This window comes from Lontra canadensis, unplaced genomic scaffold (genome assembly GCF_010015895.1).
Source record: "Lontra canadensis isolate GAN:19392208 unplaced genomic scaffold, GSC_riverotter_1.0 scaffold74, whole genome shotgun sequence".
Lineage (NCBI taxonomy): Eukaryota > Metazoa > Chordata > Mammalia > Carnivora > Mustelidae > Lontra > Lontra canadensis.
Genome location: NW_022631068.1, coordinates 9,524,169 through 9,541,074, shown reverse-complemented (window position 1 = coordinate 9,541,074; position 16,906 = coordinate 9,524,169). Strand labels below are relative to the sequence as shown.

The 16,906-nt window shown below is 36.3% G+C and overlaps 1 protein-coding gene across 3 annotated transcripts in view; it reads right to left on the bottom strand.

Moving 5' to 3' along the window:
- The window catches only part of LOC116881433 (anoctamin-3), a 284,096-nt gene that overhangs the window by 168,946 nt on the left and 98,244 nt on the right, over positions 1 to 16,906 (bottom strand). For 2 of the 3 annotated variants that reach the window (XM_032881227.1, XM_032881226.1), the window contains exons 2-3: positions 12,958 to 13,152; positions 11,757 to 11,828 (exon numbers count right to left, since the gene is read on the bottom strand). In XM_032881227.1, the coding sequence (XP_032737118.1) occupies positions 11,757 to 11,828; positions 12,958 to 13,150 (265 nt within the window). In that variant the 5' untranslated portion in view covers positions 13,151 to 13,152. The remainder of the gene's footprint in view (positions 1 to 11,756; positions 11,829 to 12,957; positions 13,153 to 16,906) is intronic. The other variant, XM_032881228.1, reaches the window with a different exon arrangement.

Here is a 16,906-nt window from a genome sequence, read left to right as displayed (position 1 = left end):
GCAAGTGCAAAGGCCCTGAGGTGGGAGCATGCCTTTCTTATCTGTTCACAGACAAACAGATTAGTGTGACAGGTAAGGAATGAACAAAAGTAAAGGTGACAAGGTATCAAGTTAAAGTGGTAATGGAGGAAGTAAGAACATATGAGGGAGGGCTTGCGACCATCAGAATGATTTTGGTTTTCATTCTGAGTTACAGAGTGCCATTGAATGAATCTGAGCAGAGTAAATTTGAGCAGATTTTAACAAAATCACTCTGTCAGCTGACATGAAAATAGGCTGAAGGGGCCAAGGCCAGAGGCAAAGAAGCCAGGTAAGATTTATTGCAATAATCAGGTAGAGAGGATGTGCTTTGGGTCAGGGTGGTATTAAGACTAAGAAATGGTCAAACTGAGGATGTGTTTTTTTTTTTTTTTAAAGGAAAACTAACAGAATTCTATTTGCTATGGCATCTAAAAGAGAAAAATCAACAATAATTTCAATGTTTCTGGTCTAAGCACTGGGAAGGGTGCCATATTATTTCCACATATCATTTGACTAAATCCTTTACAAGTATTGTTACTAGCTTTTGTTACCAGTGAGGAAATGTAGGCAGTTACCTAGGGTCTCACGTTTGGTATGTGGCAGAAGAAGAGCCCAGGAAATCTGGTCCTAAATCTTACATTCCTAGCCATTATGTAATACTGCCTCTTGTAGCATTGGAAAGATGATGATTTAGGAAACTTTGAAGCCATAAAATATTCACAAGTTAAAAAAAAATCTGGGTTACATAAAAATTGTAACATATTTGTTGAATAAAAAAGGGTAATCTCTAATTATAAACATAGCTTTCTAGCCTCCTTCAGTTAATGATGATGGAGACAAATATTAGTATCCTAATAGATAAAGATAAAAATTGTCAACAAAAAAGAAATAAAGATGAGATAAATTTAGTAAAAACTTACTTATTTTTATGTGGTTTAATGGTCTCCATGCCCAAGAATTTAAAATAAAAAAAGTACTATTTTATGCTAGTACATAGTTTTTTGCATCTTTCACTTTTAATTAAAAATATCCATTGCTGAGAGGACACTAGGGAAACTGATAATAGTCATTTGCTTTCTGTACCAATATAAATTAGTAAAATTTTTGGAACAAAGTGTGTCAGTATGTGTTATGGGCAAAACTGGAGAGGGATCCAAAAGTCATCAAAAAGAAAAAAAAAAATCTGTATTCATAAGAATGTTTCCCCAAGCCAATGGATAATAAAATACAGAAACAATTACCACTTTAATAAATAGCAACTCCATTCTTCCAGCTAAGAGACCAACATCCTGACTCCTCATTTTCTCTTTTACCTTATGTCTGATCCTTAATTAAATTCTGCTGACTGAGCATAAGATATCATTTTTCTGCTTTGTTTTACTCTTTAGCACATACCCGTTTCTAACATGCAAGATGTTATCTTTATTTATCTTCATTTATTTACTGGCAGAGAAGGGAACAAGTGCAAAGGCTCTGTGGTGAGAGCATACTTAACATCAAGGAACAAGTGCCGCTGGATTGGAGGGTGAGGGTAGGGTTAGAGGGGAGGGACAAGAAGTGGTAGTAAGGGGCCAGATGATGCTTACACAGTGTGCCATAATGCAGATTATGACTTTTATTTGTACCTACAAAAATACTGAAGTGTTTTGAGTAGAAGTTTCATGTAATTTAATTCAAGTTTTAAAGGGGCCACTCTGGCTGTGGATATGAAAATCTGGAATAATAAAATCTGTTTCAAGGATAAAAAATCTATGTGATTTGTACATATAAGGTATTGAAGAAATATACATTTTTTTCTTTAATCTTTCTTTAAATTCACAATTCTAGTAATTAGGAATCTACAAAACTAATCATATAATTTGGACCAACAACTAGGTCATATCTTCCACTTCAAAGCTTAGGTGGATAGGAAACAATGTAATTAACGTGAGTATGCCAATAAACAATTTAAAAATTTAATTTACACCCTCTTCCAAGCATCAGTAATATAATTTATGATGAAAACTTGTTGAGATGAGTGGGAATCCATTAACTCTTGCAAATTCTGTTTGCAAACCAGTATCAGTTCAAAACTCAAGGGGACCAATCAAGGTAGCAAGCTCCTATGATTGCAACATAAACCTCAGAGCAGCTCTCAGAATGGAATTTTAATAGACAAATTATTCCAGCTCAATTCTTCTTTATTTTAATGCCATTTCATTACTTTGCTACATTTTAATATAACTGCTGGAGCATCTGGAAATTGATGAGGTAACTGTTAAGGCAATTTTAAATATGTGTGAGTGATCATATTAGTTGGCCTCTACTGACTTCCAACAGTATGACCATCCCATACATTGCTAATGATACTGTATTCCAGGATTGCCAAAGTAGTTGGGGCTGATGATTAAATAATAATAGTAATGGCTTAAGGTTATTTTTATTCTTTATAATTTATATACACTAAAAACCACTGAGCTGTACATTTAAAATTGGTGAATTGTAGGGTATGTGAATTATATCTCAATAAAGTTGTTATATTAAAAAACCCCAAGATTCTCAAAGCTGAAAAAAATCATTTAATATGTTGAAGCAGGGAGCCTGATATAGTGAAAAGAGAACTAATGATGATTTCAGCAAACCCAAATTAATTTTTTGTATTAATTAATGTGAATTAATATATGAATATTTCCAACATACATTGTCTTATTTGCATCTCACAAAAACTCTTAATTCAAACAATCCTCATTTATATTATAAAGAATCAAACCATAATATTGATATCTCCATTTCATAAATCAGGAACCTGAGGCACAGATGGTATACCTTTCTACTGACTGATGGAGTTAGTACCTGATCTGACTGCTAATAAATTCCATGATTTTAAAATTATTATTCCACCAAAGTTTCCTATGAAGAACAAACCTAATGGTCCATATATGGTTTACTCAGTGGTTAGAACGTGGTGATAATGAAGATCCAGACTTAATCATTCTTCGCAGTTCCTATACTGCCTATTTCTCCCAACACTCGCATTGCTCAAAAGTCCTGACGCTAGCCAGTCACACTGAGGGTATGGCCAGAGCTGTATTCAGTCAACCGCATGACTAAGCAGATCTTGAGGATAAATGCTTTCCACTGTGTCAGCATGCCAGTGTTTATTCTAACCACATCTATTGTTTCATACATTCACCCAATCGTCAATCATCCATCCATCATCAAGTATATATTAGGTAATATGAAAAAGATATAAATAGCCATTATTATCACCTAGTGAACTGAATATAACAGTATTATAACCAAAGTGCAATAATAATAATAGGAAGTAGGAAGCATCTAAATGGATATTCCAGAGGACTTCCCATAGGAATATTGTTATAAAGGGATTCTCCTACTACTTAAGAATAGTCATAGCTATTAAGTTTTTAAATGCTCTACAAATGGTTTGTATAATATGGCTTACATGAAAAAGCGTAACACCATTAGATTAGGTCTTCACTAAGAAAAATAACAGAACACTGACTCCTAACTGGTGGGGAAAATCACAGCAATGAATGACATCATGGAAAGCAAAGGAGTAATGGAGAGTAGATTCTCCAAAGATATGTCTGTCAGTATCATTTCATCCATTCATCTATCCTTTCAGTGACCCTAAAAATACTCTATACACACCTACTACATGCTGAGTACTATTCTTGATTCTGGCCCGTATGCACCAACAAGACTAAGTCTCTGTCCTCTGGAAATGGAAAGAGGGAAAAAAAATAAATCTTATAATTTCCAGTAATACCTCTTAAGTCAAGATTAGGAGACACAAAGTGAAGCTTGTAGGACTCTGGTTTCTCTCAGCGGCAGGCCCTGGGATAAGAGCAAATTTATCATGAACAAAGAACAAAAGAGGACTGGCATGGCTGCATCTCTGTGAGTTAAAGGAAGCATTAGCAAATGGTCTAGAGCTGGAGCAGGCCCAGACCTCGTAAGGCCTCTGAAGGCTCCAGTAAGGAGTTTACATTTTACATGAAGTGGGAAACCGGGAGGGGACTGAGTAGAGAAATGATGATATTTCATTCTCCTCTTATGAAAGCTTCCTGTAGCTGCTGTATGGAAAAAGGCCATAAGAAGGCAAGCATCAGAGCAGAGACAACAAGGAAGGAAGTCATGATGCTGATCTACCCAGAGACTAAAACATTGGACAAGGCTTGTGGCAGCAACTGCTCAACAGTATCAGGTTCCAAAAATAATTGGAAAATTGAGCCCAGAGGACTTACATAATGGGTTTAACGAACAACTGAAAAGATGTACAGTGACTGTGAGGCTGTCGCTCCTGGAAAACAATCTCTTCTTTCAGTGTAATTCCCTTATTTCTGTGATTCTGAAATAGGCTGGCAATATTACTATGAAGTTTTTTAATGCCATCTTAATATGAAATGCTATTTGAAAAAACTATGAAAAATTATTGGAGATTATCAAGTATCATAGAATGAAATCAAAATCGCCGCATACTCATTTGAACGTAACCATTTTAAGAAATAAAATGAACACTGCAGCAAGCTGAATGATTAAGCTCACAGAAAACAAATTATCTTACCACTCTAATATAAATCACTTCCTAAGGGACTCGCTTCATAGCATTAAGGAAATGTTGATTTCACAAGATTAGAGAGATGTATATTTTAGTTGGTTGGACTCAAATTATGTTGGTTTTAGTAAGCCCTGATTATTTTACTTCAAAGTTATCTGTTTTTACTGCAGCATGAGTGTGAGCAGACTCAACTCTCAGTCACTTGTTAATATGGATGTCTCTGTCCTTGTCATTTTACAGAATACTAGCAAGAGAAAGGATGGATGATTATAGCAGGGCGTCCAGGACTGATAGACAAGAGTATCGTCACATCAGGATTTCAAATCCATTACATGGATTGGCACTTTCCAGAATAACAGTGTGTGTGTATGTGTGTGTGTGAGAGAGAGACAGAGAGAGAGAGAGAGAGAGACTGTGTCTGTCTGTGTGGCTGAGGGCACAAGGCAGAATGGTGTTTTGGCTCTGTGAGCTGTTCTATGAAAAGTAGAATTCAGAGCACCTGCGTGGCTCAGTCAGTTGAGTGTCTGACTCTTGATTTTAGCTCAGGTCATGATCTGAAGATTATAGGAACCAGCCCCATGTTGGGCTCCCCACTCAGCGGGCAGTCTGCTTGAGGATTTCTCCCTCTCCTGCTATTCCCCCCAACCTCTCTCTAAAATAAATAAATCTTAAAAAAAGAAAAGAAAAGAAGACTTAAAGGCTCACAGACAGCAATATAAAGAATGACGGAAGAAAATGGAAGAACGGAATTCTAAACTCCCAACCTGATTAGCCTTCTTCAGTCAGTCATCTCCCAAATATACTATATCATGCAATGTTAACCCCATCTTTTGCTGCTCGCAGCCTCATAGTTATTATCATTGCAGAGCTGGTATTCTATGGACATCACTAACCACCTTTCATCTCCATAGACTGTGATTCCTACTATGATGATTAAGGGAGAAGATGAAAGATGAAGACTTCCTGGGTTAAAAATCTCAACTCTCCCCTGGGGAGATGTATGGCATTTGGCAAGTTATTTTATCTCTTGGCCAGTCAGGTTCCTCAGGTATAAAAAGAGGCTAATAAGAGTACCTAATCCAAAGAATTGTTAAGGGAATTAAGTGAGGTAAGGCAGATACAGAGTTGTGTAATAAGTGTTCAGTAAATTACTGTTATTCCACTCTGCCATAAAAATCACATTTTGGTGAGAATGGTTAGTGAAGATATCTCTGAGCCTAGCAAAATTTAGGGTAAAAGATAAGCTTAATGAGTGAGTGAATAAAGCAATGAGCAGATATTTGTTGAATCTCTATGATGTGCTAGGAGAGTGATGGAGTTATGTCTCTTCATTTAACTCAATAGTCTTGCAAAGTATGGATCATTAATTCCAATTTATAAGATTACTGAGGTTCAGAGTGGTAAATAATATGCCACAGTCACACAGCTCATAGATATAAGAATGGGAATTTGACCAATGTCTGGCTGGGAAAACAACATTTCATCCATAATATATTACAGTTATATCCTGTTAGGCAGTCTTAATGGAAATGTCCAGCTCTGAATCAACAGGACCACAAATGTTCCTTCCTCCATAGCTATCATTTAGAACAGTGAGATATACTCATCCTCAAAGAAACACTGACTACATGCAGTTAACTGTGCCACAGCACTGATAGTCTCATGGGGCAGTTCAAAGTAGTACACTGTGGGAAAAAAAAAGTACAGGGGGATCCTGGGTGGCCCAGGTGGTTGAGTGTCTGATGCTTGATTTTGGATCAGGGTGGATGGATCAGGATCCAAATCATGGATCAGGACCCATGATTTCAGGGTCGTTGTGACCAAGCCCCACATTGGGCTCAGTACTGTGTGTGGAATGTGCTTAAAATTCTCTCTCTCCCTCTCTTTCACCCCTCCCCCCACACTCATGTGCATGTGCTCTCACTTTCTCTTGGAAAGAAAAAAAAAAGCCATTAATTAGATGTATCCATCAGGTTCCAAAAATTGTATTAGGGCCTGTTGGTACTTAAAAACAAGTACCAACAATCAACACTGCGTCGTTAACCAAACCAATGCTAGAAGCTGGCAGTCTGCACTCTAAAAGCAAAATTAGAAAATGTAACTTCATTGACTTTAAAAGGAAGGATGTATTGCTAAAACACTCATGCTTTATTTAATTACACTCTTGGTATATTTGACATCATTTTGCTTGATGTCTTCTCAAAAGGGATAAAATCATATACATTTTAGATATGTGGCTGTTTCAAAAGGAGTACTTTCCAGCCAGGTGTTACACCAGGATGGATTCTTGGAATGCTTGGTGATGATACCGTCAGCGAGAGCTGCATTCTCACGTTCACTGTAAAGGGAAATACCTCGTGTGTGCATATTTACCCCTTCAGAAGCTGTGACAATTCCCTAAGTTGAATGAATGGTAGATCGATGCTGGGTGTGCTAAAGTATTGACTGTGAGGTACAATGCCTGAAGAGACAGGAACACAGGTCAAGTGTGTCAGATGATTGGGACACACTAGAATAAGGAGAGAAACATTCATGGAGTTAGCACATCCAATTACATTAAGCATTTAGAGAAAATGTTAACATTTGTGATGACACTATCATGATTATTTCACTATCAAAAATAAGATGCATAAAATTGAATGGAAAGGCTTGCATGGCTAGAGTTATTGTTAGGTTATTAACTAGTATTAGTTTGGGAAAATTATTATGAAAAGGGCTATGTAAACTACATCAACCGTATGGATATTTTGGACAAGGTTTTTGTTCTTATTTTTGTCTTATCAGAAAAATAACAATAATAACCTCTTTCAGAATTAATTACCATGGGAAAGACCTTTGTACTCTGATTGAGTGTATTTGTTCTAATGAAATGTTCTCTTTAATACTGATGTTCTATATGAAATGAAACTGCTGGTGGCTGTCTTCTTTTAATTAGGAAACTTAATAAGCCAGCACTGTCTTTATGTCACACACACAAAAGTGAGTATTGTAAGAAACATGACTAATTTGCAGTAATTCAGAGTGCTACGATAAATAACACAGCTCATTGTTTAAAAAATTATGAAAAAGTATCCTAACAATGTCCTCAGAGAGAAATCAAGATACATGTTTTAGGCTAGAAATTCTTTTTTTTTTTTTTCCCCCTAAGATTTTATTTATTTATTTGTCAGAGAAAGAGAGACAGAGACAGAGCACAAGCAGGGGGAGCAGCTTGCAGAGCAGGCAGAGAAAGAAGCAGGCTCCACAATGAGCAGGGAGCCAGATGTGGGGCTCAATCCCAGGACCCTGGGATCATGACCTGAGCTGAAGGCAGACACTTAGCCACTGAGCCACCCAGGTGCTCCTAGGCTAGAAATTCTTAATTCTAGCTACATTTAATATTTGCCTGGGATACAGTTAAAAGTATGCATCCTGAATTCATTACTCAGACCAAGTAAAACTGATTCCTGGGAGCTGAGACGCAGAGGTTTAAAAGCTCCTAGGTGACTTGAATGCATAGCCAGAGTTGACAACCACTGATGCAGGCGGTGCAGCCAGGCCACCAAAATGTTCACTGCTGAAAACTCAGGGCTAACCCTCTGAAGGTTATAAATAAATTCACTCTCAGTTTGTAAAATAAGCGTTGTAACAGATTAATATTACTCTTTGATAAATTCTGGCTTTCTTTTCTTTCTATTCAGTTTATGAATTACCAAAAAAAAAAAAAAAAAGTTCAAAGGCATTGCTCATGACCAAGTCTGGCAAGCTACAGATCTTAATGAAAATCCCACTCAAATGAAGTAAATCTTGCATGATAATAGCAAAAGGGAAGAGAGAAGGTTGAGTAAACTTATCTTTGTTTATAGGAAAAATAAATAAAAATTATACTGACTACAAACCGAGGGTCAGGATAGAATCTTTCAATATTACTGTTATTCCAAATACTGGGTGACTATCAACCACTTTCAAGTTTCAATTCTGAAAACTCTCCATTGAACGTATGCTATTTTGACAGAAATATGAACAATTTTCCTTACTTACATAAAATTCTGATGTAAATTTATTCTTTACATATTCTCATTATATGATATTTGTATATATTGTTTAGAGGGGAAAAAAAAAGAAAATACAGACAACAAGAAGAAACCACAAATAATTGTACCACATGAAGATACACACTCTTAGCTAACATGTTTGTTCCTTTCTTTCTACCTCTTTTCCAATACATTTTTAACTAAGATGAGGGGAGGTCTACATTTATATTTAAGCTATTTTTCCCCACCCAGAAATATGCCACAATATGTACTATAGTACAATTACTAGAATATTGAATTTTCATCTATTCCTAAGTTAAGGCAGCTGTGAGGAAAATTATTTTTCATTTCTGATACTATTTTTTGGAATAGATTTTTAGATGTAAAATTCTATACCAGGTCTCTAAAATAAGTGTAGTACAGGTTTCATCCTGTTGTATAGGCTTATACAACAAAGTGCTATACAGGCTTATACAACAAAGTATCACACTGAAGAGCTGTGTATCATCAACTTGTTGGTAGAATAAAGAAACAAAGTTCAAGATGGCTGAATGAGCTTTCAAGTACATTTGTTGTCCCTTGCTCTGGAGACTTAACATGATAATAAATACTTTCTAAAGATACAGGCCTACAGTAGTTTTCTAGAAGGCAAAATTCTGAGGTAAGAGTGTTAACTGATCATGTAGTTTAATCTTTTTTTTTTTTTAAGATTTTATTTATTTATTTGACAGAGAGAAATCACAAGTAGGCAGAGAGGCAGGCAGAGAGAGGGAAGAGGAAGCAGGTTCCCTGCAGAGCAGAGAGCCTGATGCAGGACTCGATCCCAGGACCCCGAGATCATGACCTGAGCCAAAGGCAGAGGCCCAACCCACTGAGCCGTCCAGGCGCCCTGATCATATAGTTTAGCCTTAATTTTGTGCAGAGGCAGGAAGACAGTGAATCATCCTAGAGATAACCAAACTCAAAGATGGCAGGTAGACAAAGATATGAGTGAGATTCAGAAGTGAAAACCTGAAGAAAACTGAAGGCCTGACAATAAAATATGCAAGCACAAACTTTTTATCAAAAGAAATACAAAAAGCAAAAGCAGTAATGTGGGAATCAGCACTCTGGAGTATAGTCTTCAGTCTGAGATTGGGTAGATCACCTATGTAAAGTCTCCTTAGCCATTCACTCTGTAGTGAGAGCTTTCCTTCCCTGAGACTTCTCCAAGTACCCAGAACTCTGACTCACCCTTCCTGTTGTTTTTTTTCTTAAATGTAAGCAGATGACCAAAGATCACCAGAAATTGTTGGAAATCCTACAGCCTAAAGAGAATGACTAATGGAAGCAGGCAGAAAAATGGATCACTGGAACAACAGACTAAAACTTAAAAATAAAACAAAACAAAAAAAACAACAACAACAAAAAAAAACAAAACTTAAGAAATCACAAGTATAATTAGAGAGATTAAAGATGTTATGTTCATGAAATACAACAGATGTTCTGAAAACGTTACCTTCTGAAAACAAAAAAGACTTGGAAAGCAAATATACATATATGATCTTACCCTCCCCCCAATACACACACACACAGAAATGAAAAGTCATTTGGAAGAAAAGTGCAGGAAATCTTCCAGAACTGAGGCAGAAACCAAAATCATGAGATAAAAGAAAATGCACACACATGCACACACACCTAAACATAATGCTGTATAATGCTGTAACACAAAAAATAAAGATAATAAAAATGCACAGAGAGAAGAAAAAAAAATCAATGACAATAGAACAAGAATCAGATAGCAATTGGGCTTTTAGCAGTAACAATGGATGCTAGGTGACAGTGAATCCAGTCTCCAGATTTCAAGGAAAATGATTTTCAACTTAGGATTTTATAAAATACAATGAAATGTAAGAGTGAACTGAAGTCATCTCAGACATACAATAACTTAGAAAGTTTGCATCTCACATGAGCCTTCAGAGGTCGTTTCTTTCTTACTTTCTATTTTTTTAAAAGATTTTATTTATTTATTTGACAGACAGATCACAAGTAGGCAGAGAGGCAGAAAGCCTCTCTGGCTGAGCATAAAGCCCTATGCAATGCGGGGCTCCATCCCAGGACCCTGGGATCATGACCTGAGCTGAAGGCAGAGGCTTTAACCCATTGAGCCACCCAGGTGCCCCTCAGAGGTAGTTTCTTAAGGATACACTCTGGGGAAAAAAAAATGAGGTTGAAAACTAAGAAAGAGGAATATGTGGTACAGTAGAAACTGGCATTAATCCAGGTATCTAGATATCTAATGAAAAGTCAGTGAATACCAAGAATTTCTTAAAGAAGAAGAATGAAGTAAAGTATATAAAAATTAGAATCTGGAAAAGATGGGAATATTCAGAAGGTGAGATATTTTCTCCTCCCAAGGGAAAAAAAATACAGATAATCTAGGAAAATAAAACTAACAAAACTTAGTGGTATAAACAAGAAAGTAAGTTTAGTGTGGCATGATTTTGAGTGATTGATGGAGGGCTGGAAAGCGGAATCAATTTGATCTTGACTCTAGGACTATGTAAGAGCAGCAGAGAGGTCATAACAACTTTAACTGTAGAAAAGAAAGTGATCCTATAACTGCAAAAAGCATTATTTTCATAGCAATACTACATTTGCCAAGTGGAGAGTAAAAAATACTGTTAAAATGTGATAGAATATGATACAAAGGTGTAAATATGCTATTTGAAGCGACAAATTTAATCAGCAGAGAGGTTTAAAAATTTATATGATAGTGTAACTATGAAAAATTGAAGGGTTATGTAAATAAGCTAAATCTTCATCTAACACCACAGGGGGGTCAACAGACACTGCTGAAATTTAATAAATCTAGAAATAGCAGAATTAATGTGCTTATTCATAGGGAATTAAAAGATATTTCCAAAAGCTCAATAGCAGAAAGTGTTAAACGTTTTTGGTTATGAGATTGTTGTTCATTATAAATTTTGTATCATTTGAATTTCAAACTGTACATGAAATACCTTAATCATTTTTTAACCTGAGAATATTATACTCATCCATCAAATATTAAAGACCAAACAGGTATTATTTTCTTAAAAAATAATATTCTAGATTTGAAGAAGACAGCTTACCTTTGGAGAGGGGGTAAAGGAATAAGGAAATACTCGAAACCTACTTACCCAAGCAAAAGTCACTGAGGTCAGCAAAAGAGCATTTGAGCACAGAGTCTTTTTTATCCTCCTCAGCATTAACTGGAGGGGAAAAAAAAAAAGACATCGACATTCATAGTTTTTGGAAATAAAAACATTAACATTTAGAAAAATGTGAGATGTGTGTAAAATGTGTGACTGATGGCTAAGCATAAAGGAATTTTTTAAGTTAATGAGTTGAAATTAGTTATTTAAAATTTCACTCAATAAGGGCAAGATACATCTCTATTATTTCAATTTATTGAAATTTTATTTATTGAATTTATTCAATTCAATTCAATTCAATTCAATCTATTTCAATACCTTCATCCTCTTGAATAATTTGCCACTTTTCTTATTGGACATGGATGTAAGCTCTTATTTATAATTAGTAGTGATTTCACAGTGTTACTGAAAAGAGAATCTTGGTATTTTCATGTTACCAGAGGAAGAAACAACCCCAAGGAATCATAAAGGAATGCATCCTTTTCAGACAAAAAAGCAACTTACAGACGGATGGGGAAGTAGAAACACACCTCATCTACTGCATGATAGGGGGCTGGGTTGTATTTTGACTCCTGGCTTTGTGAAAAGGAATTGTCTAAAAGCATAATGATGTCTCAGATGGGCAGATGTGTGCAGAAAGTGCCCAGGGCAGCCACAAAGTGTCTTTAATGTGGCATCCAGCTGGAACTTCCCTGTATTCCAGCTCTTTCGTTCTAAGGCTTTTGTGCCAACATTTGATTGCTAATAATTGTCCAACCACATCTTTCTGCAGTTAAATCTTCACTGCTTTATTGTCAATATTACTTAAAATCTTTGGTGTTTCTTTTTAAGAAACTGAGTTTAGTACTGCTGACATACTCTCTTCAGTTACTGGTTACAGGCTCTCTCCAGAAACGATGAGACAGAAATTCAGGTAGCTGGTCTGTCTTCTCCTGCAAACAGGAAATACGAGCTCCAGGTTCCCACAAGGTTGGCTTCTTTCAAGGCAAGAAAGACGTGAAAACACAGCTAGCCAACAAATGTCTCCTGTCTGACTGGTGAAATGTTCTCCTTTCTATGCCAGCCTTCCTGCTAATGAGTTCCGTAAGTACTAATAAAATAGATGAAGGAAGGAAGGAAGGAAGGAACGCTTTGAAAACACTTATTTTTTGCAAGTTGAACAAAAAAAGCAGGAATAGCTGCTCACCTGGCTCTACTTTGTCCGAGGAGATGAAGGTTACAGAAGTGGGAGCCTGAGACTCACTCTCGGTGGACTGAAAGAGTGAGGTAGATTGGCTCAAACTCTTTGAGTAGGCGTAGCTCTGGGCGAGGCAAGGCAGGGATCTCCTGGATGGTTTCAACGAAGTTTCCTTTGTTATTTCACTCTTGCTTACATTCATACCTGCAAATTCAAAATGGCGAGTTAAGAAGTATATACTCGGCAAAAGTCAACATATAATTCTAATTCTTGTGGTGGCTGTTTCAGGAAAGTACTTTTGAAAAGTACCACCTAGGGGCGTCTGGGTGGCTCAGTGGGTTAAAGCCTCTGCCTTTGGCTCAGGTCATGATCCCAGGGTCTTGGGATCGAGCCCCACATCCGGCTCTCTGCTCAGTGGAAAGCCTGCTTCCTCCTCTCTCTCTCCGTCTGCCTCTCTGCCTACTTGTGATCTGTCTGTCAAATAAATAAATAAAAATCTTAAAAAAAAAAAACAAAAGTACCACCTAGAGACTTGAACTAATTGAGTTAGTTTGTTCATATTTTGTAAGGGAAAGTGAGAATTTTGTCAAATAGTCCAGAGGAATAAATAGCTTGTTTTCCAGTTGACCTTCCATCATTTTTTTTTCTCACAAGAAAAATGTTTAATATAATGATTCAAGATTCACATCATGGTAAGAAATAAAATTAATACTTTCTTGTGATATAAGTTGAACTTTTGCATTTTTTCCTATTTGACTTATCCTGCCATCTTTTTTCCTGTGCCTTCATAATTTTTAAGAGTTTGTATTAAAAAAAAAAAAACAACAAGTGGTGAAATTCATTTAGGAAGTTATGAGAACAATCATTTGGATTGTCTTTGGATACATCTAACCATTTAATTCTCGAAGTGGCAAAATAAATGAAACTTAATACATAAATGTTCAAATTGCTGTTTACTAAATAGAGTCCTTCTTTGTACTCTATTCTTCCTTAAACACATACATATTACATTTGACTTTCCAACAATCTTATAGAGCAGGCATTGTTTTTTCTATTAGTTGTGGGGAGCTGAGACTTGGAGAGGAAAAGTAACATGATTTATATCACACAGATAAATAAGCAGATAAGATTTTCTATCCCAAGCTAAAACCACCACATCAGGGTACATCTATAAATTAGTTCAAAACTCCTGAACCCCATCTCTTTGCCCCCAAACTCACAGACACTGAAATGTAAAGAACATTTAGCAAAGTCCATACCAATAGAGACTAAAACACAGAAAGAGCATAGAGATGGCCAAACTCAAAGATGGCAGATAGACAAAGTTTCCACTAGCCTCCCTATTCACCTGCCCACATGCTGATTCTCTGTATTAAGGTAAATTTCTAAGGGAGTAATTGAAAAGTCAAAGGGATAGTACCAACGCTTTAGTACATAGAACATTCAATTAAGGAAGTTCTTGCTTTGCATTTACTCATTTTAATTTCAATTTTGAGACAGAGTAGAATCTGGGTCATAATAGATATGGACAAGGGGTAAAGACAGAGAAAAGGTACATTTTCAGTAATTATTATGTTTAGAATATAAACATTTAACCAAAATCCACTCAGATTGCTCCTGTTAGTAATTTTTTAACTACTCAATTTTATAGTCAGTTTATAAATTAACTCAAAGTTTCTAAATAGCTCTTCAAATAAACGGATTCAAGTAAAGACAAGCAGAGGTACAAATGTGTACTGCCCATTGATACAAATGGGAATACTAAAAAAAGAAGTAACAAAATAATTTTTGAAAGAGATTCTACAGAAGCGAGACATGGTTGAAAAGAAGAAATTCAGGGCACCTGGGTGGCTCAGTGGATAAAGCCTCTGCCTTCAGCTCAGGTCATGATCTCAGGGTCCTGGGATCGAGTCCCGAATTGGGCTCTCTGCTCAGGAGGGAGCCTGCTTCCCTTCCTCTCTCTCTTTGCCTGCCTCTCTGCCTACCTGTGATCTCTGTCAAATAAATAAATAAAATCTTTAAAAAAAAAGAAAAGAAGAAATTCAGATAAACATAGGAATGGGGCTTCTATCTTTTGGTTTTATAAACCTATGTATTTTCAAATTAAGTTTCACTGTATACATAGAATATGAACCAGAAAGAGATGCAAGGAAGAGCTGTGAATTGACTAGAAGCATAGTACCCAGTCGTTTAGCTTTCTGGGACCTTGTATTGACAAGAAAATACTTCCTTGAAGAGGAATTTCCTAAGGTCCACAAAAAGCATACTGAAAACCACAAATATACCAGACAATTCCCCTTAAAGACTAACTAGTTTTTTCTACGCTACATCCAAAAAAATAACACAGGACAAATCTGTCCTAGTACATTTCTATGCCTATTAATCTTTCTTAATAGGATCGATACATTCTTTTAAGAAATATCTATGTAGGATATTTAATGGTCAGTTTTCTGTTTCTGGACCCTGGTGGAGAGGAGCCTTTTACTCAGAATAAATATTTGGGGGTGGAGTGGAGGACAGGGAAGTTGCACAGATAGAAGACAGTGATCATTGATGACAAAAATGTTGACTGAAAGAGAAATGACCCTTGGCCCCAGAGAAATGGCTCGATGGGAACTTTATAATAATACTGTATTCACCTTAATCCACTAACACCAACATGTAGCTTCAAAAAGGAGCAACTTCTAAATTTCCCTTTCTTACAATATCAAACAGAAGTGAAACTTTCAACTTTTCTTTGGGTGAAAGATGACTACTGAATCAGTAGATACTAATTTACAAACCAGTGTGGGGTGAGACTAACTTAATTATGCTCACCAATGCTGTCAGTGTTTTCTGTCATTTGATTCATTCCAGTATTCACCTAGTCAGTCAACAGACATTCCCTGGGCCTGTCCTCTCTGAAGGCACTCTCCTGACACTGTGGTGAGTAAGGAAGACAATAATTCCTGGCCTCAAGGGACTCCTATTTTAGTTGAGACTCAGACACTGACCAAACAAACAAACAAACAAACAAAAACAATAAGTATAAACATGTAAATTGTCTGAAATACTGTGAAAATACAAGTACTTCTATATAATGAGACTTCCTTTAAGAAGTGGTTGGGGCATTTTCTCTGAGGAAGTGACATATTAGGCCGGAAACACACACACACACACACACACACACACAAACCCCAAACCATGAAGTACCTACTCTATAGAAAGATGCTTACATATGTTTGTGTTATGGTAATATGTGTGCATGTGTGTTTGTGGGAAGCGCTTTTAAGGAAAGATACAACATGTATGAAAGTCATGAGGTAGGAAGACTGCAATGTATTTACAGAGCTGAAACAAAACCCCAAAACTGTGGCCTAGTAAGACAAAGAGGCATAAAGGAATGACTGCTGCAGTCTAGGTTGGGAAAAAATTAGCTACTGTTCTTTGAGGCATTGTTTTATTTATATATGCATTTATTTGCCCTTTATTTCTCACAGATTTATGTCTTATTTCCTTGAATAATTGTGTTTGCCAAAATTCATAAAATATTTTTAAACAATGCCTACCCTACATGGGAAGGAAACCGGGAGAGGTTTAGATATTTACTTCCTCAAGTTCATATATCTAGCAACTGGAAGAACTGAATGTTAAAGTTATAAGCTATAGGATTCCAAAGCCCATGATCTTTTCAGAATGCTCTATGGCTCCCCATGAGCCCCAATCCTACATGGTTCATTGCCATGGTTTCACTTGGTATAAATACCACACACATTTTCACCAGAGAGCTCAATGTAGAAGCCACAGAGCTAAAGCAAACTTCAGAACCTGTAATTCTATATCCACGATCTTAACAAACTGTGGAATATAATTTGGTGAAAAGTGAACAAGAGCTGCTTGGTACATATTAATAGGAAATATCTACCCACACTATCTATAAAACTGTATTTCTTATGCGCATCTATAAAAGAATAGATAT